The sequence below is a fragment of the Vidua macroura genome, chromosome 5 (assembly GCF_024509145.1).
Source record: "Vidua macroura isolate BioBank_ID:100142 chromosome 5, ASM2450914v1, whole genome shotgun sequence".
Classification (NCBI taxonomy): domain Eukaryota; kingdom Metazoa; phylum Chordata; class Aves; order Passeriformes; family Viduidae; genus Vidua; species Vidua macroura.
Genome location: NC_071575.1, coordinates 8,279,569 through 8,303,240, shown reverse-complemented (window position 1 = coordinate 8,303,240; position 23,672 = coordinate 8,279,569). Strand labels below are relative to the sequence as shown.

Sequence of the window (23,672 nt, the reverse complement as noted above, 5' to 3'; positions counted from 1 at the left end):
GTTTTGGGTTTTCTGGCTGTATTTTTTTTTTCAAACTCTGCTAACTTGTATTTTTGTCACCTACTAAGAAGTTAGAAAGGCAACATGCATTTCTTCAGCATTTAGTTACAGAGTCAAGATTGGAGACTGCTGTTCAGAAAGCTTAAAAATGCATCATGTGAGGCTTTACAAGTGATAAAGTTCCAAACACCTCATTCTTGAACATATAAGCTTGCTTCTCTGGAAAAGTCTGTATTTTACTCCATGTTTATGAAGATATAAAGTTATCCTTACCATAATAGCTAAACTAATATTTGTACATCCATTTTTTCTTCATAAAATACTGTTTCTTTTTGAATTACAAGTTACCAGGAAAATATAGTTAGTATCTAGAAATGAAATAAATTCCATTGCCTGTACTTCTTAAACTGAGCAAGTCCCATTGTGTTGTTGAGAAAGGAATAAGGATTACTTAAGAGTGCATGAAATACGTATATGCAAATATTGTAATGGGTGCAAGAAGAGGTTAACTCTCCATCCCTAGAACTATTTAAAAGATCACAAGGAGTTCAGGGGTTAATAAACTGTGTAGGTAGCAGTACTTTTTTTCCTCTCCACTTGCTTCAGTTAATGTGTTTTTAATAAATTTGAGTAATTGAAAATTCTTGTTTTACCATTGGTGGATTTTTTTTTTACTACAATGTTTTGTGTCAGTGTCAACTTCTTTGGACAAAGCTGTTGATGGAGGGCCAAGAGTAGCACCTCTTCTGCTTCAAGACTTAAACTTTCCTGGTGCTTTGTTTAAAGTTTTATTTGTTGGAGTCATGATTCTCTGTGCTGAAGAGACTTTCCCTAAATTGTTGCTGAACATGGAAAATCCTATAATGGCCTTGGTAAAATAATTTCCCTATGTTATTTGTTCAGGTGTAGCTTGGCACCTACTTTTGCAAAAGAGATGCTGTTAGTTCCTCATGAAATAGTAATAAAGACAAAAAGATCTATCTCAGTACTTGTTCTGAATGTAGAGCTGTATATCTTAAAGCTGTCATTTTGCTCTAATTTATTTTTAACACATTCTATTTTAACTGCATAGGAAACCATTAAACAGACTGTGGAACAGGTGGAAGAGCATGAAAAACGTATAGAGAAGTTGGAAGAATATGCTAAAATATGCATGTATGTGTAAAAAATCAAAAGCTAACTGGATTTCTTGTGTATTAATAACTTTCAAAATGTAGCAGGTTTCTACTTCCTTCTAATTATTTTCTCTGAAATTTTAATAAGAACTAGAATTCTTACTAATTCATACCTATTTTACTTAATATTTCAGTCACTTTAGCTGTCAAAATAAAGTAGGAAGTATGATGACTAATCTGTATTTTGTTTAAATTGGTTCTATAATTCTTGTTTCTCACAAGTTATGTTACTGTGGGTATGGGGCTATTACTGGACAAATTCTGAGCAAGAAAACAGGAGAATTTTGTAGTTGTGCTGTCTAGAAAGCATTAATATTTACGTTGTGTGTTAGCACAGCTCCGTTCTTGCCTCCTAGGTCTTGATATTTACTGCTTGGGAAGTTAGGTGACTGCAGAATGACCTTAATTTGTACTGAAAGTGTGTATAAATGAAATTGTGAGTTGCTTTTTATTTTTGCTTCTGTTCAAAGTGGATCACTAACAGAAAAAAAACAGCAGGAAGAAGTGCTGGCTAAGGAAATTGAGAATGCAACAATGCGGATGGCTGAAGTGAACGAAGACTTGAACAAAATAGCTGGTGAACTGCAGAATGCCAAAATTGATTACCATGAAGGAAGGCGTGAGCAGATGAGAGCAGAGATCCTGGAAAGTCTAAAAAGGCTATACCCAGATTCTGTGGTAATGGAATGGCCTCATTTAAATGCTTTATTTTAGAGTTAAGACTTAAAAGTTCTGCAATAGACTGAGTAAGCAGCTGGAGTAAATTGGATAGTTTGGAATAACTTTTTAAATTTCATTCTTGCTTGAGTATATAGTATTACTGGAAGAATTGTAGCTTAGACTGTCATTATTTTTTCACAGGTTCCAAAAGTAAAGAGGTTACTGCTTGTGTCAAATAGTAATTTTGATTATTGTGTGATTTAGTGGTGTTTAATTAATTCATTTTTTCCTTATTTGGTTTTGTTTTCTTCTGTCCTCCTTTTTGACTTTGTTATTTTGAACAAATGGATGGGAAGGTTAGCCATGAGACCATTTATTCCAGAACAAACGCTGCTTCTGAAAGACAATATTTATATTATCAAATGGTCTGTCTTTGCTCATAAGTTAGGCTATTTTACATATTTTCCTTAAATTACACTTCAGTAATGCCATTAAGGGTTTTGTCTATTGATTCTGAATTGTTAGCAGACATTATTAAGCATCTTTATGTCTTTTTAATGACATTTAAAAGATATACTCCAACACTGAAAGCCATTTCAAATAGAGAATTTTTAATAAATCTAATCAATTAAATAGTTGGCTTTTGAGTATGACTCGGTTTAATCGGTCCCTGTTGATATACATAGTCATTTGAGATATACAAGCTGGAAATCTTTTTTTTTTTTTTTTTTTGAGTTTTTTAATGTTTACTCAACTTTCCAGTGTTGCCTTTAGAACGTAAAAATGTTTTCAGTTGTTTTTTTGCTTTTTTGTCTTCTGCAAAAGCATTCTCCTCAGAATATGGCAAGCATCTGATCCTATTGTTTTCTCCAGAGAGTAAGAAATTCACTTTTCAGCTGCTCTTCAGGATTTTTTTCATCCAAGTTAGCAAGGTGGTGCAAAAAAATACATGGCTTGATTGGCTTATCACTTTTTGCTTACTCGTTGTTTTAGATCCCTGTTTGAAAATAACTGGATCAGATGGTGATGCCTTATTGGCTTAGGGAAGGTTGGTTTTGAGGAATATTCTGTGAATTTCCTGTAAGAACTGCAAATTTAAGAGTACATAGAGATGGGATGGCTTCTAACAGAAATGAGGAGTCAAATTCATTACATAAACTATCCTGTTACAGGAAGGCTTAGTGCTGCCTGCTTCAGTCACACTTGTTCCACAGTAGTTTTCCTGACACCAGCATACTGAGGCAACATAGTTGTTTCTGCACTGCTGCTTAATGCTCAGGTGTACTAATTACAGATGAGTGAACACAACCTAAATCACAGTTTTAGGAAAAAAAGGTCGAGACACATTTTGTCTTCTGGTCTACTGGCAGAACTGAAGGAAATCTTTGTATCAGTCTTCTGGATTTCATGGGCAAAAATGGCAGACAGCTTCTAAATGTTCTGTTCCTACATCCATGTTACAGCTTCTGTTCTGTTAAAACATGCTTATAATGGTGGGTGAACTCTACCGGTACTAAAAATTATCAGAATAAAACCATAGATATGCAAGAGGAGATGGGTTGCTACATGTCAAGAAGCAGGAAAAGTGTTTTTGCATTAATTCATAGGTAATAATGTTTAGAATGTGCATCAGTAGGTTTGGTCATTCAGAAAAAGCTCAACTCTGCTGATAATTACAGAAAAGAAATAAAAGTCTTTAGGGAGCATGAACAACAAAGAACTATAATTAATTTTCTCTCTAGAGGTGTTGCTTCAACACATGACAAAAGAGGCTTGATTATTTAGACTATGCAATACAAGAAAAGTAGATTAATTTTTTTCATGTTTCTTCATTTTTGGGTTGGAACTGGAATGGTACCTCTTGCTGTCATTTCCCAGGTAACAGGTCTATTTAAGATGTTATTGTCACTTCAAGATCTTAGTGTTAGATACATTTTTACTCTTCAAAAAGCATGCTTAGCTAACTTAGTCATTCTGTCATGCTTCTAGAAGTGTATGAAAGAGATTCTCAGTAAAACATTGACATGTACCTATAAGCTTAGAGAAAAAATGAAATCCTTTTATATTCTGAAGCCATACTTTATAAATTGGGTTGGTGACTGCTATGATTTCTGGTTTTTCTGATGTGCAGCTGGTAGATATGTAATAGTGAAGTAGTAAGAGGAAAATATATCTTGAATGCAAAAACATTTTTGATATCCAAAATACTAATATTTCTCTGTATTTTAATCTTCAGTTTGGAAGATTGCTTGACCTGTGTCATCCTATTCATAAAAAATACCAGCTTGCTGTTACCAAGGTATTCAGCAAATACATGACTGCTATTGTTGTTGCCACTGAAAAAATAGCAAGAGATTGCATTCGGTTCCTAAAACAAGAACGAGCTGAACCTGAAACTTTTCTGGCTTTGGATTACCTTGATGTAAGTATGTCTTTCCTTCTCCTGTCATCAGCAAGCTAATACACTTGTAAGTCTTGATACTGGCTCATTTAAGTTTAACTAGAATGAGCTGGAGTGTCAAGGCACAGGACGTGGGAAGTGAATTTCGTGTTGGCCCTCTTTGCCAGCCTGCTGAGGTCCCTCTGGATGGCAGCATGACCATCTACATATCAGCCATTCCTCGCAGTTGTTTGTGATCAGCGAATGCTGAGGGTACATTCTTCCCTATCATCCAGATAATTAATGAAGACATTAAACAGGATCAGTCCCAGTACTGGCGTGGCTATCTACTGGCCTCTAACTGGAGTTTGTACTACCAGTCACCACCCTGGGCTTGTCTGTTCAGACAGTTTTCATTCACCTCTCTGTTCATCTAGACCCTCTCCATGATGATCTTAGGAGAGGCAGTGTTAAAAGCCTCTCAGTAGTCTAGGTAGATACTATTGACTGTTCCCCCCCGGTCTGTCAGGCCTGTAATTTTTATTGTCAGGCTGCTGTTGATCGTGCATGACTGACTTGGTGAATCCAGGCTGACTACTTCTTCAAGATTTTGTGTTCGTACGCCTGGAGCTAGTTTCTAGGATAAGTTGCTCTATCACCTTTTCCACGATCAACATGAGGCTGACCGTCCTGTAGTTCCTTGACTCCTCCTTCTTGTCCCTTTGTGAGCAAAGGAGTGATGTTTGTTTTCCCCTAATCCTTGGGCACCTCTTTCAGTTGCCAAGATCCTTCAAAGGTACATTGAAAGTGGCCTTGTAATGGCATCCTTCAGCTCTGCTGGTTGCATCACACCAGGGCTCACACATTTACATGCATGCAGTTGGCTTAAGTTTTCCTGACCTGATCCTCTTCTCACAAGAATACGTCTTCTTTGTTCTAGATTTCCCCTTGGGCTCCTGCCTGGATTCCCAGAGGCTAGTCTTGCAAGTAAAGACTGAAGTGAAAAGAATTCAGTACCTCAATCTATATGCTTTATCACCTTCTCGTCCCCACCCCACCTGTCCAGCTATAGGAACTATCTGACCATGTGTCTCCTTGACCCTAAAAATCATAGAGTCACAGACTGGCTTGGTTTAGAATAGATCTTAAAGCTCATCCAGTTCCACCCTTGCCATGGGCAAGGACACCTTCCACTAGACCAGGTTGCTCCTACCCCCTGGCCTTGAGAACTTGCAGGGACGGGGCAGCCACAGCTTGTCTGAGCAGGGTGGTAGCCCTGCAACTGCACACACATCTTGAGCTCTCTTGTTTATTCTCCATGCATTGGTGTCCTTTGATTTGATGCACAGGTTATACAATTATATCTTAATGCCATCATAAATAGAAATGCAGTAGGTTATGCAGATTGAAGGACAGTGGTGTACAGAGAACATAAACCTCAGGTCTGTTTCTGGTCTTGCAGTGATTGAGCTCCCTGTTGCATTGATCTGTATGTCCTGTCCCCAGACTGCTCAGATTTGGACATGCTTTGCTTTAACACAAATTCTAAACACTGCTTGTTTGCTTTACAGGTTAAACCAATTAACGAGAAGCTAAGGGAGATAAAAGAGGCTAAAATGATGGTGGATGTTGTACAAACACAATTTGCTCCACTGAAAAGAGTGATTCAGTTTGTGAGTGGGAATGCCTTGATCTGTGAAACAGTTAAGGAAGCAAAACACATTGCATTTGATGGACCAGTAAGGCTGAAAGTAAGAAGCCAAAGTTTGTTGCATACATTTTTCATTGCAGTTATGTGTTTGATGCCATTAAATAATCCTTTTGTAAACATGCTGGAGTATTGCAGATAAACACAGAGTTGGTACTCTGCTGTCTAATCCCACAGAAACAAATTGCTAGATTGGCTGTTTTTTCCCCTCATAGTAAGTTGAAGGGGTTTCCTGGGAAAAGGAAGAGGCAAATGAAAGGATAGTTAGTGTCCAAATACAGGTCTTGGTATGGTCCTTGTTATGAGGAGTAGGAGGGATGAATAATCATGCTTCTAAAACTGTCTGATTTAAAAGCATAGACTTTATCTTGCAAGATTTTCTTTGAAGAAATGCTTTCAAAATTCTTTACAATACCTGCCAGAATATCTTGGTTGTAGATATGGATTATGTTAAGGACTGCAAACTTCTCTGTCACTTCCTGCAGTTCTTTCTTCTTATTCCTGTCTCTATTGCTGCTGCTGGCAGTATTTTATTCACTTAATAAACCTTCTAAAATTTGATTAAGAGAGCTTTAAGTTGAGGTTAGTGTAAAGTCATTTTTTCTTGAAATAAAGTAACAAAAACACCCATGTTCTTTACAAAAATTTACACTTTCACTTTACAAACAAGCTGTTTGCCTTTACTCTGTTACCATGTTGCTTGGTCTGTTCTAGCACATTTAAAAGGTGTCTGTTCTACACCTTTTAAGTGCAAGTGTATACACAAGGGGCTATATGCAAGGAAATGATACAATTTCATTTTATTTTCTGATCAGCTGCAATAATACCAAAATGTGATTACTCCTAAGAAGGAACAGACTTTCTCTTTGCTTCAAATGCCTCATATTAGCAGGTTTGGAAGAGAAAAGAAAAATTTGAGTCCAACTCAAATGAGGTTGTTACTTGTTTAACTACCATATCTTGGGCATTAGTGCATGGGATATTTTGGCTGGGTTTTTTTCATATTTATTTGGATATAACTTATTTTTTTCCAGACAGTGTCTCTTGATGGAACTTTATTTTTGAAATCTGGAGTGATTTCTGGAGGATCAAGTGATTTAAGATTTAAAGCTAGATGTTGGGATGAGAAAGAAATTAGTAAAATGAAAGAAAGAAGAGATAGCTTGATTAATGAGTTAAAGGTAGGTCTCTTAAAAGCACTTAAGTGCAGAAGTCATGCTGTGTCTAACTTAATTCAACTCTGGGAAGGTGATCTTCTAAAAGCATAATTTGCAAAGCTTCTAGAAGCTGCAGACAGGACAGAACAGCTGAAGACTTGTAATGAAAATGACAATATGGTTGTGTAAACATGGGAATGTTGGCATGAACCAAAACCTGCCAGTGTAAAATGATTTGTCATACCTTTAGTGTTGGCTTTTTTTAAGAGGGATGGAATTGTAATACAATCTTCAAGTGGATACTTTCTTGGGAGAAATAAATCCATTACAATATTAATATTGAATATGACCTGTGCTATCAGCCTGTACCTTGAATGAGGCCTACATCAGTGAGGCTAGCTTTAATGTCTAAAAAACCAAATAATTTTCAAATAGTTCATCTTTTATTTAAAAAGCTTTTTCTCCAAAAACACTTTCCCAGGACTTAATGAGGATCAGACGGAAGGAGGCTGACTTGAAGCAATTGCGTGCTCAGTGCCAAGGAACTCAGACACGACTTAAATATTCACAGAGTGAATTAGACCTTATTAAAAAGAAACATCTTGCTAATCTCTTCATGGTATAATATTAAGTCTTTATAATTTTCATGTTTAATAATTGTATTGTTTTAAACTGCAGTTACTGATCAAGTAATGGTACTTCCTTACATAGTTTTTTAAATTCAATTAAAGTTTTACATACAGCAGTTACAACTGAGGAATTGATAAAATAGAAAAAACAAAGATTGCAGAGTACTTTACATGAGGCTTTTTCTATTGTGGTTTAAAACTTGGGTTTCTGGTAAGCTTGGTTTATCGTCTAGTAACCTTCAGAAGTCTGTAAGTCAAAGTGCACTTTATGTGGTACTTAGTTTTCTTTTCCATTTGTTTTCCACTATAATTGTTACATGCAACTTGGCAGTAATAGTGGTTAAGCATCATTTGAGAAGAAAATGTTTTTAATTAGAAAAATTAGAAATTAATTAGAAATTAGAAAAAAAACCAGTTAACCTGGAACAGAGCTGTCCCTTAATTTCTAGAAAGTTGATCATCCTGTTCAGAAAAATTACCATATTTTTCCTTTCTGTCTAGGAAAAATCAAAACTGGAAAGTGAATTGGTAAATATTGAGGCTCAGTATGATATGCTGAATGAAGGAGTAGTACAAAGAAAACTAAAAATAGAAGAGTTTCAGAAAAAAATTAATGAGGTAATGCCTTCTGTGAGAGCTTTGAGAGCTTATGCTATTAGGCTAAGGAATCTTAAGTTTTACTGATGTTTAGAACTGGACAACTTTTAACTTTGTAAGCTGCTTTGTCAACGAGGCTTGTGCATTATTCCAGGTATCTCTCCACATCCTCTACCTTTCTTACCAAGGTAGCTGTGAACAGACAATATTTGTGTATATGAGTCATGGCTTTGCAAATCAGTTTCTTAAAGTTCTGTGACTGTCAAGTGCTAAACACAAATCCAACCAACCAAATCCATCTACGTCTCAAGTAGATGAAGCTTTGCTTAATATATACAGCTTTCTAGAGCTGAAAACACTACTCAGCACTGCAAGAGGGCTTTGTTCTGAACTCTGCAGGTGACATGTCTGGGGGATGGCCTGTCTGCTTGGAATGCAGATGAAAAATAGCATAGTCTGAAGGTTCCTTTCTCTTGGGAAGTAGCCAGTATGTGTTCTTGATTTTTCTCTGTGCTCTGATTACCCTGGGAGAGTGGCTGAGGTGTGTGTGATGATTGTCAGTAAATTCCTATATCACTGTTTTGGGGGTTTGTTTGTTTCTGTAGAGGTTTTCTTTTTGTGATTTTTGTGGTTTGGTTTTTTCTTTGCTGGGTGGGAAGAAGATTCTTTCGGGTTTTTTGCATGTTTTTGGGGCTTGTTTTGGTATTCTGTAGGTTTTTTAAAGACCATTGTATACCTATATTCAAGTCCAGTTCATGGAAGATGAAGCTAGCCTGTGATATAACTTGAGTGTTCTGTGCTCACCCTCTCTTTTGAGGTGTAGGTGATGGAGAATATGGAACTCTTGTTCTATCCCCGCCTGACCAAATTCATTATCTGTTATGGTACTAAACAGCTTTTGTCTTTAGAATCTGCTCCTGTCTGCTTCTTATCAGCAACAGGAAAAGTCCTCTGTGGCATGTGATCCACCACTTAGGTTTCTCAGCTGTTTCTTTGTGTAGACACTTTGACCATCTCATCCCTCAGTTTCCCTGTAATTTACTTATCTTCCAGTGGTCCCCAGAACAGTTCATACAGACAGTGGACAGATTTCAGAGCAGGGTTGTCATGAAGAGACTAAAGGCATTCAGTGAAGGGAATGTTAGTAAAGCTTAATGTGATGCCAAGAGGGGTTTCCTGCTGTATTCTGCTAGAATCGGCAGTAATTGACTTCTTGGGGAAATAGGCACCTCATCTCTACCTGTGTTTTGAAGCTGCCTTTGTTCCTACTCTTGTCAAATAAAGAAATCTGGTATAAGCTGTGGAAAAATGGTACTGCAATTTTATCTGGAAAATACACAGCCCAGGACTTAGATGCTGGTGTAAATGTATATTGTTGGAGAAGGAGACATTCCTCACCACTGTCTGCAGTAACTCAGGCTGCATTGTACATCTGTAATTTAGCTCCTGGCTTCTGACCCATTCCCATCAGTCAGTCTGGGATTAATCCATGACTGGAATTCTACATGTAAGAACATGCCAAAATCGCTGCCTGTTCTCTGTCTTGCTTGGGGTGCAGGCATGAGGGAGTGCAGATGCCTGTCATCTGCAAACACTGAGGAAGTCATTGATGGTTAACCATGTAAGAATTCCAGATGCAAGAACTTTTCTTTTGCTTGTTCTGAAAAAACAAAAATGTACAGGCTATCATTTGGAACTAATCATCAGTTTCCAAAGAGTAGTGTAACTTGGATAGTATAACTTGGTTTGATGTAGTATTTGATACCTGGCTAAAAAATCCTGAATACTAAAACAATATAAATAATACCAGGCTTTGACCTGTAAAGTTCTATTAAGATTTTGTTCAGTCCAATGGTTTTCCTTTTAAATAGGAATGGACTGTTGCTATTTCTTCTTCAGTCCAGCCATATACACTGTACCTAGTATTTGCCTGCCTAAATTTTTAAAAAAATTAGAATTGGTTTTGACTGATGCTTTTGTTAGTGTATATACACTGTATAATTAGGAAATGATCTATTCCATGGCAGAGTTTTTGTTATGACTTTTCTATAAACAGAGCACAGTAATTAATATTTATGGATCTCTTGAAAGGATTAAAATAAAGAGCTGAACTACAACTCCAAGAAATCTAGTGTATCTGATTAGTGTCCTGTCTAGCTTTCTCTTCTTCAGCTGTCTGGGAACAGGCAAAACCAGGGAGGATGATTACACTGTGATGACTTCTGTCTTCGGAATGACCAGGTGCTGTCAAGAGCTTAGATTGGAGTTGCATTGAGTAGATCACAGGCACATATTCCTTATGTCTGGCATTTGGACTGAAAGTGTTATTTGAAAATTTCAAGTACAAATTATTCCTCAGTAGTTGTTAGCTATTTTCTTGAAGTACCTTAAAAATCTAGTCTGTAGCATGAAGTGATTGAATATTTTACATCTGTGAGTTGCAAAATAGTATAATCATTTTTTTGTTCCATTTCTCTGTTTTCAAAGGTTGAAGATGTTGTTTTCCGGGAATTCTGTGAAGAGATTGGTATAGAAAATATTCGTGTGTATGAACAAGAGCATGTGAGACAACAAGAGGAGATTGATAAGAGAAGGTGGTATATGTCACTAAAATGTAAACCAGTGGTTGGTATTAGATTGGGCACACTGGTACTGGAGAAACTCCCTCACAGGAAATAACACAAAGTCACAGGAGAATGTAGAAGGTTCTCCTTGTCACTGTTAGTTAGGCCACTGCTGTAGATTAGTTAGACAAGGATTAGTTAGATCACTGCTATGGTTTGGGTTTGTTAGACAGAGTCAGCGACAGCTTGCAACAAATTTGAAAGGTAACATTTACTATTTTGGTAGCACTATTGTAAAAAAATAAAAAATAGTTTTTTAATACCAAATTTTAAAATGGCACTGTCCCAGATTGAGAATAGTATGAAGGGTCACTCGTGTGTGAAAAAATCTAAGGAAAACTGGGTGTAAGACACAGGTGTTTGGTATAGGAACATACTCTTATAAGGAAGACAGATTCTTGAGTTTTTCACAGGCAGCCTCAGCTAGTGTTTCTCTCACAGACACATGTCACTGCACCACAGATTTCTGTCTTAGAAGGAGAATGTTAAAATGAGCTGAGGGTTGAAGTTCAAGTGTCACTTTCCGTAATGATATGGCTATATTCTGTATTGTATTTGTTTAATCAGTATCACTATATCTTTGTGATTTCCCATATATTCACAGGATGTGGTGTAGTAGAATCAATGTAATGCAGATTTTTATGTTCACATAGAAGATACAGTAATGGTATCTAAATAGAGTCCAATCACAGTTAATAGCCTGCTTTGTAAGAAATGGTTTTAAATCCTCTACCTTGACTAGACTGGAGTTTGAAAATCAGAGGACACGACTGAACGTTCAGCTGGAGTATAATCGTGATCATCTACAAAAATTAACAAACTCAGTCAGCAAGTTGAGGGAGACAATTCATAAAGATGAAGCTGAGATTATCAACCTACAGAAGGTAATAATAAAAATAATTCCTCTGTCTCTGTAATTCAATACATTCTTTCCTTTCAGTTCCAGTTTTGAATAAATGTAGTTGATGCTGTGGATTAATTTTTCAAGGGGTTAATTCAGGGTTGACTTTGTAATTGCTTAGAAAAATGCAGATGCCTATTGCATTTTAACCTTGGAATAAACTGCCGTATTTGGATGCTTATTTATTATTAAAAATAAGCTTACTAAAAATTAAGTTTTGGATTACTGTCTATACAGTATTATTTTATACTTTGTTCAGTTAATGTGTTTTGTTGATATGAAAAGGCAGCATACAACTATAGAAAACCAGCAGCATGTGGCTCAGATTCAGCAAAGATTTTACAAGTAAGAGCAAGCAACTCTGGTGCTTTACATCTTTAAGCTTCTTTACAGCCACTAATACATTTGAAATAATGCTATGAAACCAATTTAGATTTTTAGTTGAAGTAATATGGATGGGTTCCTCCTTCACAGTGTTCTTTACCCTGTACTGTGCTGATGGTGCTTGTTAAAGAAACAAGCTTGTGCTTGTTCACAGAAAAGGGAAGGAGAAGATACATGCTTTGAACAAAAAACAAAAAGTGAAATGTATAAAACTGTCACAAGTTTGGGGGAAACCCCCCCCCCCCCAGTGCCTTTCAGATCTTCACTGTAACACATTTGAATGTAACAGGTTGAGAGTTTAACTCCTTTTTTCTGTATAGTAGAGATTCCAGATCTAGATTCTTGGTGGGAAGTTAAAAATCTAAATATTTCTATGCAGGATGAGGAAAAGCTTCTAAAAAAAGTTAATGAACTTCTGGAGGAGCAGCAACACCTTAAGGATAGACTAAATGCTCATAAATCTGAGCTCACAAAAAGCCAAAATGAAGTTGAAGAGTTCAGAAAGATGATGTTAACTCTTAATAGGTAACTCCTACTCCTGGGAAGATGATTAAAGGGATAATATTTAGAAGGGATTTACTGATGACATGTTTGGATTTATCTTGTTTTGTTTTCTTGTGAAAGATGTATTAGAGACATAGTGATTTTCATCTACAGTGTGCCTTAGTTTAAAAGTTTTTCTAATTCAGTGTGTGAAGGAGAGTATTTCAAGAGGGCCATCCCATAAACCATACAGAATTATTTTACTATCTACCTAGTCTTAGGTCTCACTGTGATCTCTGACCACAGATCTCTCATCTCTTGTGGTGAATATGTAGTAGCTTAGAGCTTTGTTGGTGGCACGTGACGTTCCCTCATAGTTTCTCAGTTTAGTTTGAGTTGCACAGTGGTCTGATTAATGGGAACATTTTTATTTTCCAATTTCATTGTTATTTTTTCATATGTTGGATAACTTAAACTAACACTAACTTTAGGTCATTTTTTTTCTCCTATTGTTATATTAAATCAACTCCTTTGTGGACAGTTTATACTTCATTTCTGTTGCGCTTGCTTATTATTGATACCCCTTAATCAGGAGTCATTGGTATGTCTAAAAACCCCATAACATTGGCACGGTATGGCTCTGTAAACTTGGGCAATTTTCTATGAACTCATGACTGTATGCCTAATAATTTATGTTGTGTATAATTTTAACAGTGTTTCTGCTGATGGTAACTTGATGCTACCAGAGGAATTGGTTGCAAAGAATCAAGCTGTTTCAGAGAGAGTAATAATAAAAGATACTTGGTTACATGTTAAACGATCAGATCTCCATACATGTTCACTAGAGCTGAACAGAACAGAGGTAGTCTGTAATTAGGAAAGATGGGTATTTGAATGTGCTTTTAAGTGAACTTGGCAATGTACTGAGACTGAGGCTCCCTCTGGAGTAATTTGGGAGAATGGAGGAGATGGCAGAAGTACCATTTTCCTTTATGTTTGGTGGGGGTTACTGAAGAGGAAACAGCCCCCTTGGTGCTTGGAATCTGTTTTCTATGCTGTATTTATCATGCTGGTTTTCTGCAGATGTTATTAGCAGTGATGTTTCCACTCTTGAGTTGTTTTGTGCCTTTTGTGCATGTAGAGAAGCCACAAAGTTGCAGAGGGAAGCTACAGGTCTAGAAACCTCACTGGAAGAGATGAGATTAAGGAGACATAATCTGCTGCTTGAATGCAAGGTGCAGGACTTGAAAATCGAGTTACTGTCTGGATCACTGGATGACATCAGCGAAGTAGAGGTACTTGGTGTTTACAGAAGATAGATATCATGGAGGAGCACTTACTCATTAATTTAATTTTTGTTTCCTTACAGGACTGTTTCTCTTACATAGTGATGATCAAACCAATACACTATTCATGTGACCAGGTCTCTTTCATTCAAAAGAAGGATTTCTTTTTATTTTTGTAGACAGAAATACTGTTTGCAAGTATTTTTGCTTGTGCTTGAAACATACTTTCATGAAATATATAAAATCTTATTGTACAAGAAAATTGGTATGAAGATAAATAAGAGGATACACGGGTCAGTTCAGAAATGTAAATAAATATGGCACGTGCAAGGGTTGAGATCATATTTGGTCTATCATCCATAATACAAATGCTGTATATTAAATCATCCTTTTGTATTCAGTAGATGTAGATATTCAGAGAAATCAGGGGTAGGATAAAATAGAAACATTGCTTCTATCTGATGACTGCCCCTTATTACTTGTCTCCATCTTCCCTCTTTTTCCAACAAGGAGTCTTGTTGAACCCATTCCTTAGAAAAGTATTTTTGCTGAAGGATAGGTGTGAACTGGGCAGCGGACAAAATGCCGGCAGTGAGGTGGGGTGGGCAGTCTGTGAAAGGAAAGAAGAAGAACTGCCAATGATCCGAGGATGCAGGAACTCAGCTCTCACTGTTTCAGATTAAGGAAGAGAGGAAACCAAGGAGGGGAGCAGAAGGCATAACAATGTGGATTCTTAATTAGCCTCACAGAGAAGACAAGCAAGATTTGGTTCAGAGAAAAAAATCTTGGTGGGAAAGGGGTCTAATAATGAGAGATAGCACATGTTTCATGTGAGGGGAAATGGCTGTTTGAAATTCAGGTGACAGGGAGTACAAGATTCTCTGCTTGTGCCATACAGAACTGAAGCTCCTTCATTCTTTTGAGTTAGAGTGGAAGAAATGCCTCAGTTTACGCACTTCAGCCTTCCCTTGGAAGGGATTGAGGTATTAGTGAGTGTACATCTTTCCAATCAGGAGATTTACAGTAGGTACAGTGTTGTAAATATGTAATAAACAGGTTGCTGCTGCTTTTAACATAGCTTCAAGCTTAGTTTAGGAGATGTTTTCATCTTCATTTAACAGGCGAGTGTGTTAATTAGGCTCATGAGATCTTAACTGTTCATTCCATTTGGGCCAGGGGAAGAGCCATGGATTACATATACCTCGTACCATGTTACCACTGTCTCTTAATTTTAAAACCTCTTAATGAATTAGTTTTACAGTTTCAAAGTTAACTTTTGTATTTCTGAACTGGAATGTACTTCATCTTGCAGCTAGGAACTGAAATAGAAAGCACCCAGACTCTGTCAGGCATCTATGAAAGGGAAGAGGGAATTCAGATAGACTACAGCACCCTAGACATTGACCTAAAGGTAAACTTTTCTGAAATTATTAGAGATGGAGTGTCTGATTTTTTTTTTTTTTTTTTTTTTTTTGTGAAAGGTATTTTATTTGTTGTTTATTTTGTTCTTCACCCTTCACACCACCAAGTGTCTTTAACCACTGCCAAGCTGAAGTGCATGTGTCTGTATGCTCTGGTTTTGTACTCATGATGTAGTATTGATGTGTGGGATTTCTAGATAGGTCAGTTTCCCATATAACTGGCTTTAACTTTCAGCTTATCTGAACCATGAAAATGCAATTGAGAGACTTAATACCTCCTTGATTTTTTTTTTTTTTTTTTTTTTTTTTTTTTTTTTTTTTTTTTTTTTTTTAATTTTCCTTGTTTACCTTCTGCCTTGAAGTTGCAACTTTGTATGTTAAGGCTCAAAGCTCCAGAACGCAAGAGTGGCTGAGGGAGATTGTTTGCCTGCTATTTGTGGTATTTGCAGAGGCCAAGGCTTCCCATCCTTCCCTAACAGCCCATTAGGTCAGATTTTTCTCAGCAGGTTTTGTAATTTGTTTTTCCTTTTTAATCTTGAGGAAAATAGTTAAATGTCATAGGTTAAGCACAGAACAAAGGATGGAAGCTGTCATCAGTAGAACATATCTCAAAGAATTCACTGAGAACCTCTTTAAAAATCAAGCAGTGAAGTACTAATCCTGCTCCTGTGTTGTATTTTAAAAAGGGAATCACGGGAAAATAATTGGCTTCCTGTTTTTAAAAATCTTGGGGAAGAAGAGTGAGGGCCTGGTAGACTCATTGCAAGAAATAAGACCTGGGTGGCATTTTCAGTTGTGTTTCAAGTTAAAGCTATTAATGAGTGGGGTAATTGTTTCAGGAACTATGAGTGCTTGCTGTATGTATTGAAATGTCTTGGCCTAATAGCAAATTAGATTGCTTTGTTGGTTTTTATTCTTTAGGAACTAGAATCTGATAAAGATATAGAGGATCATGTGAAGCAAATGCAGCAGGAAATCAAATCCAAAGAGGTCACATTAATGAAGACAGCTGCTCCAAACCTGAGAGCAGGAGAGAAGTTACTGATAGCTCGGGACAAGTTCCAAGAATCGATAGATGGTAACACTGAGTCTTTCATGTCAGTCACTTCTATAATTCCCCCCTAATTGACATTCCTCTTCATGGGGTTGGTCCTGCTGGCTTTGCCCATTTCAGATATGAAGGTATTTTTTTGTGCTCAACTGTTTATCCTCAGTTATCTTTTTAATTATATGTAAACAATTCATTAACATACATTTGAGTGTGGAGTAGTTTGTTGAAATACAGTTTGAATGATTGGGAAGATACTTGTTCCCCACATGACATCATAAATTGTGTTTTACTTGCTTTCTGAGAAGTACTGACTCTAATGTTAAAATTGCTTAAATTTTTCTTACATAAATGTAAGAAAAGGAAGGACAACAGAAGGAACTGTGTATGTTGTCCAAAACTGACACATGAGCGTTTCTGCAAAATGGTTAGTATCTCCAGAGAGTTTAAGATATTAACAGTGTAAGAAATGTAAGAGGTTCTGGAGTTGTACCAGGTCAGTACTGGTGCTGCTTAGGCCTGCCTGGTTCCCAGAAGGAATTAGGAGAAGAATATTGTTCCTTGCTCTAGACAAATGTGGCACAGAGCAGATTGAATACATCACAACTTTGCTGGTTTGTGGGTCTTGCATTTGAAATCTGGAAGGAAACTCACACTATATTGGTATGTTCCTTTTTCTGCAATAAGTATTTTCTTTGATGCTGTTCATAGTAGCCAGTATATATTTGTTCTGTGTATTTGCTCAAAGACTTCTTAAGGAGTAACTCCTGTCATTTTATTTTTTTTCCGTAGCTTTTGAGAACAGCAGAAAGGAGGCCAGAATATGCAAGCAGGAATTTGAAGAGGTGAAAAAAAGGAGATATGACCTATTTAGCCAGTGCTTTGAGCATGCCTCCATAGCCATTGACAGGATCTACAAGAAGCTTTGCAGGAACAGTAGTGCTCAGGTGTGTTGTGTGCAGGGGCTGTGCCTTAAAGGCCATACTGGATGCTTTGTTACCTAGAATAAAGTAGCACTTGTGGTTTCCAAAGACAGTCTCAGACCTCAAGAAGAAAATCACAGAAAGACTACAGAAGTTTAGGGTCAGGAAGGAATAGGCAATAAGCCTAAGTATGCTTGACATTAAACAGAGAGAGGTAATCTGTGAGCAAAACTGGGGACTATTGAGCTTGGCTTAGTTTAACTCTTTGCTTTTAGCAGAACACAAGTGTGAAATGTAATTGAGTACTTCAGTTAAAAATAACATTGGTTTACACATCAAGTTACACTAATAACAATCATTAGTACAGACAACTGAAAATCATAAATAAGTGCTAGTGTTTTGTACAAGGTCTTGAAGCACCTTCTACCCCACTTAAATACTTAGAAAACATAAACAGACATAATATGTTTGCATCTTTTAAGAAACATGTAGAAAAATTGTCTCACGATTATCATTGTTACTGTTCCTGTGTTATTACCAAAAGTCAAGAGGGAACTCCCAAATGCTTTGGTTATGCCAAATTCCATAGACTTCCATAAAAGTTTAAAGGATTGAACTCTTGTCTGTCTTAAGATTTTGTGTTTTTCTTCAGCATGTTGTGTGCTGGTTTGGTTTTCTTCCATGATGTCTGTGATCTGAGAGGAGACATTTGAAATGAGAGTTAAGTAAGGAAGTTTCTCTTACCTGTCTCCACTTGTGCAGAGGGGAAGAGTCTGTATTTTGTCTCTCCTATTTATGAGAAAAATAAACCAACTAGCAAGGATCTTGCCCATCATACCTTTAGAGGTTAGGGAACATGGTGGTTCCTTTAAAATAATGCTTTTAAATTTTGTCCCTGGGAGCCAAGATACAAAGTACAGAAAAAGACTTAAGTACAAAGCAGTCTTTGTCCAGCTCAAAGCTAGGTTCACCAAAAAAAAGGCAATTTTGCAAGTACATTGTCATCTAGGCCCAAAAAGAAGAAATCTGCTTTTGAATTCTAATTTTAATAATTTAAAAAATCAAAGGAGTTACATAGAAAATGATAAAATCGAGTTTGTTCAGTAGTTGAAAGTCTGGAAATAACAAATATGTGGCACCATTTCCATACTGGTTTTGTTACTGAGCCTCTTGCTTCCCAGTTTGTTAACAAAACCATATTCTCCAGGAACTGGATACGGCTGCTCAGAATGGATGAACGGCTTCCCTAAAAGGGAAGCAAACTCACTGGTTTCCTCACTAGCTCAGGCAGTATTTAAACCTAAAAAATAACCATCTAAATAATTTGATAAATCTCAGTATTAACAATTAAATGTATTTGTTTCTAGGCCTTCCTTAGTCCGGAAAATCCTGAGGAGCCCTATCTGGAAGGCATTGGCTTCCACTGCGTGGCTCCGGGCAAGCGCTTTATGCCGATGGACAGTTTGTCAGGAGGGGAAAAAACAGTGGCAGCCCTGGCTCTTGTGTTTGCTGTACACAGGTAAAAGAATTGTTCTGGGACTATCCAGGGAAAAAAAAAAAAAAAGTGTTAGGGTATTCTCCAAGTATGTGGCCAAGTAGGTGATAGAAAGAGACTGTTATGCTTATACACATGTTAAAAATTCTGCTAATGGAGTGTTCAAGCATTGCTGAAGTCCTTATTCTTTATCTGTCATGACTTTATATATTCAATGTAAAATTTCATGTTAATTAAAAATATTAACTGTTAATTTCTTGTCTATTATTTAATATTGAATATTAAATGATATCTAATTATTTAATTGCAATAAAATAAGAATAATATTGCAAAATACTATCAACTTTATTTATGGACTAAGTAAGTAATTAGAATGTTGATTAACACTTTGGTATCTCACTGTAAAATACTGTCTTGTCTTCTACAGCTTTCGTCCAGCTCCTTTTTTTATTTTGGATGAGATAGATGCTGCACTGGACAACACAAACATTGATAAAGTAAGTTGCTCTTTTACCCACAATATCTGGTACCTTTTGTAAAAGGGTGGCTACTTCCATTGCAGGGTGTTGGGATACAGACTGTTTAGCCTGACTGAATCTGTTTTAAATTGGATTGGATTTAGGGCTGAAGTAATCAGTCTGTGAGATACAGGAAAAATTTAAATTCCTTAATCCAAGTGTGTTTGATTGGTCTCTAAATTGTGAAGGTGAGAAGAGGTGGTGAGGAGTGTGAAGGTGTGCAGGTGTGTTGTGTAACCCCATGTGGCACAGTGTGACCTGAGGGCACCTGGGAATTGTGCTGCTTGGAATTGGAAAGGCCTTGGAGTTCCCTTGGCTCCAAGAAGTAGCAAGGAGTGTACCTGCATGTGGAAACCAAGTCATTCTGCCACTGGAGTGTTTAATGTAATTGGCTTAGTAACTATTTTTGCATTGGCACCAATTAAGCTGTTGCTCCAGTCATTTTAGCCACATGACTTTTCTTGATTAAAACACCTTCCTGCCTTCTTAATTTCTCTTTCCCTTTTTGCCAGTAACTGTTCAATGTAACAAGAACTGAGGCTGGAACATAAACAGCAGAGATTGCAGCTGTGGATGGCAGCCCCTGGGAGGGGAGGCTCAGAACAGGAGGATTTTTTGTAGGGAGGAATCCTAAAGCTCACCACATATGCCTAGATTTTCTTCTGTGGAAGCATTCTTTTTCAGAACAGTATTTCTAGTAACATTACCTCTAATGTCAGTCTTGGTAGAGCCTAACAAACAAAAGCAGTTGTTTAAACACCAAATATTTTGGTTGTTCCCCTGATGGCATTAAGTGTGATGTGCCAAGTACTCCAGAGTTTGCTTGGAGGGTACTTCTGGAATAGATAGCTGGAAAACTCTACCACTTGTGCCTGCCAGATAGAATTCAATTCCTTCTTGGAGATTACTGACTCACTGTGAGAGGTTCCTGAACCTATTTAATTCCCTAAATAATTCTTGGGATACAAGTCCACAAGAGTTACCCAGGCCCTGAAGTTGTTTTAGCTTGCTGCAGTGTGTTTCAGCAACATCAGATGGGATGTAGTGGGGCTATAATGAAGATCCCTAAGGAAGTTTTAGGGCTTGGCTCTCAGTGACATGATTAAAAATAAGACTACACATCACACAGCACCTCTGTGAGCTGAGCTTCTATCAGATACTGCTCTGCTTATAAGACTTGGGACCACTCTAAGATGTATTCTGGCCGAATACGAGTATTGTGTTTTCTGTGTGTTACTCTTTCTGGGCTCAGATGTCTCAAGGCTGGTGACCTGGAGCAGTGCAGGCTGACTCCAGGCATTCCTTTGCTGTTACACCATTTACTTCTGAACTTCACATTTCTGCTTGTTGTGGAAGCTGTGGTGTGTCAGGTGATGAGCACTGCCCATCTCTGCAGCTGTCTGGGGTGGCTGGCTGGTGTGTTTCCTGGCTCTGTCTGGAGCTGGCCATGGACCCTTACCTGGTTGTTACCTGGATGACTTTATTAATCCAGTTGCAGTTAGACCTGCCCCAATCCTGTACACATTGCATGAAGGTGAGGACTTCTGGGATGTTGCCAGCTTTCCATATAGGCTACCTATGATGCATTAACAAAGCTGATAATGATTAATAGAGTGCACTAGGCACTTTGCTGCACTTTGCCTTTCTGAGGAGGCTCTTTCTGCCTGGCAGAAGAGAGGTCCCTTTTATGCCTAAGGATGTGCTGGGCACCATTCTTGTCAAAACACTGGAAACAAAGAGGTGATTTTGCCTCTATGCACCTGGATTACTCAATCCAAACACAGCTAAAATTAAATACTGCAACTGAGCAAAACTGATCTGTGAAAGTTGTTGCTGGTACTCACTGATACCTATTTTTTATCCTAAGAAATTAATCTGTTTCTTTCCATTCTTTGATTGATGATGTATTAAAGCAGATCTCTCACTAATTGGAACTATACTCTGAAATTACTGTGAAGTTTTAACTTACTAACAAGAGTTCTTCCCATAACTTACTTACAGTTCTTCCAGTAAAAAATTAATTTCTATGTCCTGTAGATAGAAGTGTGCAGGCAGAGGGCTCATTAAAAAGGTACTGGTTTTCCTTTATGCAGCATTTAATTTATATTAGGGGAAACTGCAATCTCACCAGTTAATAATTTAAATTTTGTACCTTTAAGTTGCATTATCATTGAGAAACTTGCTGCTGTCTGCAGTGAACTAATTTATTATACAGCCAGTAGCAAACTTTTCACACTTTTAAAAAAAGTTATTTAGGGATTTCCACCTTCCTTTCTAGTTATATAAAGTAAAATTGTTATTCATTGGCACTGGTGTCTTTTTATACTTTATTCACTGGAATGAACCATTATTCTCTTAAATATTTTCAAAAAGCAACACACTTGAGGGGTTGTCTTAAAACCATGCAAAATATCTGGCTTTTAAAACTGGTTTATTTCTCATTGTAGCAATCATGATGGAATTCTGCAGCTAGCACAGCTCAGTTCTTCCTTCACCATTCCCTAATCACAGCATTGTTTCAGGTTGCCAGAACTAACTCAAACACTTGGTTTCTTTCCAAAGGTGTCAAGTTTCATTAGAGAACAGGCACATGAACAGGTCCAAATGATAGTTATTTCCCTGAAGGAAGAGTTTTATTGCAAGGCAGATGCGTTGATTGGAGTGTGTCCTGAGGTAACAATTAATTATGGGTAAATAATGCACATGGGGTTGTTGAAGTGCTGGGTCACACCTGAAGTGTTGCTCCAGTGAACCAGGCACACAGTTGGTGGCTGGGTGTGTCCTGCTGTGCAGATACCGGCTTTGGGGAACATCCTCTGGGGAACTGGAGCTCATGATTTCATCTCATAGTTATGAAATGCTTATTTCAAGTACCAGAAGTGTGTTACATGGTCTGATCCTCCCTCTTCTCAGCACAATGAGGTTATGTTCAGCCAAGTCCTGACCCTGGACCTTACCGAGTACCCAGAGGGAGAAGAGCAGGACACAGCAGAGAAGCCCAGCCATGGTTCTCTCTTCGAATAGTGCATGGATGGTATCAGGGCCAGGTGACAACAGGAACTGGGTTCACAGCTGACTGTTACAAACCTGAGTTTGAATGTGGCTGTTAGAGGTTGATAGGGGAATGTTCACTTTTCAAGTAAAGCAGTTTTGCAAAATATTAAGGGAATCAACTGCTACTACTTGATGCAGTTTTGTTAAGGAGAGGTGAGAGCCCGAGGCTGTTTCTGAGGTTTGCACACTGGTACCCAAAGCTTTCGTTCCAAATCTTTTGGCTGTAAGAAGTGCTGCAGGTTCATTTCCATAAGTAGAGTATCCCAAAGAACAAGCCTCTTGTTTTTCTTAGGAAAAGTCCATAGTGCCAGCATGCTGTTCAGGTGCTCACTGCTCCAGTCAGGACCTTTTGTGTTGTAGCTGCATCTATTTGCCTTCAGAATAGGATTATTTCCTCTTTTCTAAAACAGTAAGGTACTGGCATGTGCTCATTATCTTGTTCATTATCACTCCTGTGACAATCAGAAATACTTCAGTTCTCCACTGCAACCTTACACAAGTATTAGTTAACTGTACAAACACTTGAGATGCAGCTCTACAGCTGTTATGTAACCTTGAAAAATTTCACCTCTGAGCTATTTCACCTCGTACAGAAGTGGAAAGAATGAACCATGCTATAGAGGCAAATGAAATATATATCTGTATATATAGAAATATATAAAAAGGTAATGTTATCATGTAGCTGTCCCAGTACACTGAAGTTACTTTGCTGGCCGTTTTTCATCTAAGCAGATTGAAGTTAATTAATTTTTCATCTAAAGTTAATGAAGTTGGGTAAAGAAACCTGAAAGCTGGTATCACTTTATCTGGCTTATGTTCCACCTCTGTGTGTCCTGAAGAGCTTCCCTTGGTTTGTGGCTGTTAATAATTTTATCTTGTGTTCACAGAGCAGGTTCCTTTTGTCCTGTTGGTTGCTTACATATACCTAGGTTGTGCTGTGAGCCCTGGGCTTGTGCTGGGCCTGTGAGGATCCTGCCTCAGGGAGGAAGATTGAGCCGGAGCGTAATGTGTTTCACAGGAATACAGATGTTCATCAAATACTTGTGTTATTGCTACACTTCACTGAATAAAATAATTTACTCTGAGGCATGAGACAGCATCAGTGCCTTATTTCAGAATCTGGTAACAGACATATTAGGAGATAAAACAACCCCTCACTCTTCTGCTTTTGAGGATACAATAGATGGCCCTCAAGACAGGAGGCTGCTGGACAAGCTACAGTTCAGCAG

At 37.6% G+C, this 23,672-nt stretch overlaps 1 protein-coding gene across 2 annotated transcripts in view; it reads left to right on the top strand.

Annotated features, from left to right (window-relative positions):
• Window positions 1-23,535, top strand: part of SMC1B (structural maintenance of chromosomes 1B) — a 30,612-nt gene extending 7,077 nt beyond the window's left edge. Inside the window, exons 8-25 of one of the 2 annotated variants that reach the window (XM_053978099.1) lie at window positions 1,073-1,155; window positions 1,646-1,853; window positions 4,072-4,257; window positions 5,787-5,966; window positions 6,958-7,104; window positions 7,562-7,699; window positions 8,211-8,327; window positions 10,794-10,900; window positions 11,673-11,814; window positions 12,595-12,740; window positions 13,840-13,993; window positions 15,297-15,395; window positions 16,327-16,483; window positions 17,246-17,400; window positions 18,744-18,895; window positions 19,299-19,368; window positions 21,952-22,062; window positions 22,303-23,535. In XM_053978099.1, coding sequence (XP_053834074.1) covers window positions 1,073-1,155; window positions 1,646-1,853; window positions 4,072-4,257; window positions 5,787-5,966; window positions 6,958-7,104; window positions 7,562-7,699; window positions 8,211-8,327; window positions 10,794-10,900; window positions 11,673-11,814; window positions 12,595-12,740; window positions 13,840-13,993; window positions 15,297-15,395; window positions 16,327-16,483; window positions 17,246-17,400; window positions 18,744-18,895; window positions 19,299-19,368; window positions 21,952-22,062; window positions 22,303-22,413 — 2,463 coding nt within the window. In that variant the 3' untranslated portion in view covers window positions 22,414-23,535. The remainder of the gene's footprint in view (window positions 1-1,072; window positions 1,156-1,645; window positions 1,854-4,071; window positions 4,258-5,786; window positions 5,967-6,957; window positions 7,105-7,561; window positions 7,700-8,210; window positions 8,328-10,793; window positions 10,901-11,672; window positions 11,815-12,594; window positions 12,741-13,839; window positions 13,994-15,296; window positions 15,396-16,326; window positions 16,484-17,245; window positions 17,401-18,743; window positions 18,896-19,298; window positions 19,369-21,951; window positions 22,063-22,302) is intronic. The other variant, XM_053978101.1, reaches the window with a different exon arrangement.
• Window positions 23,536-23,672: the final 137 nt, after the last annotated feature.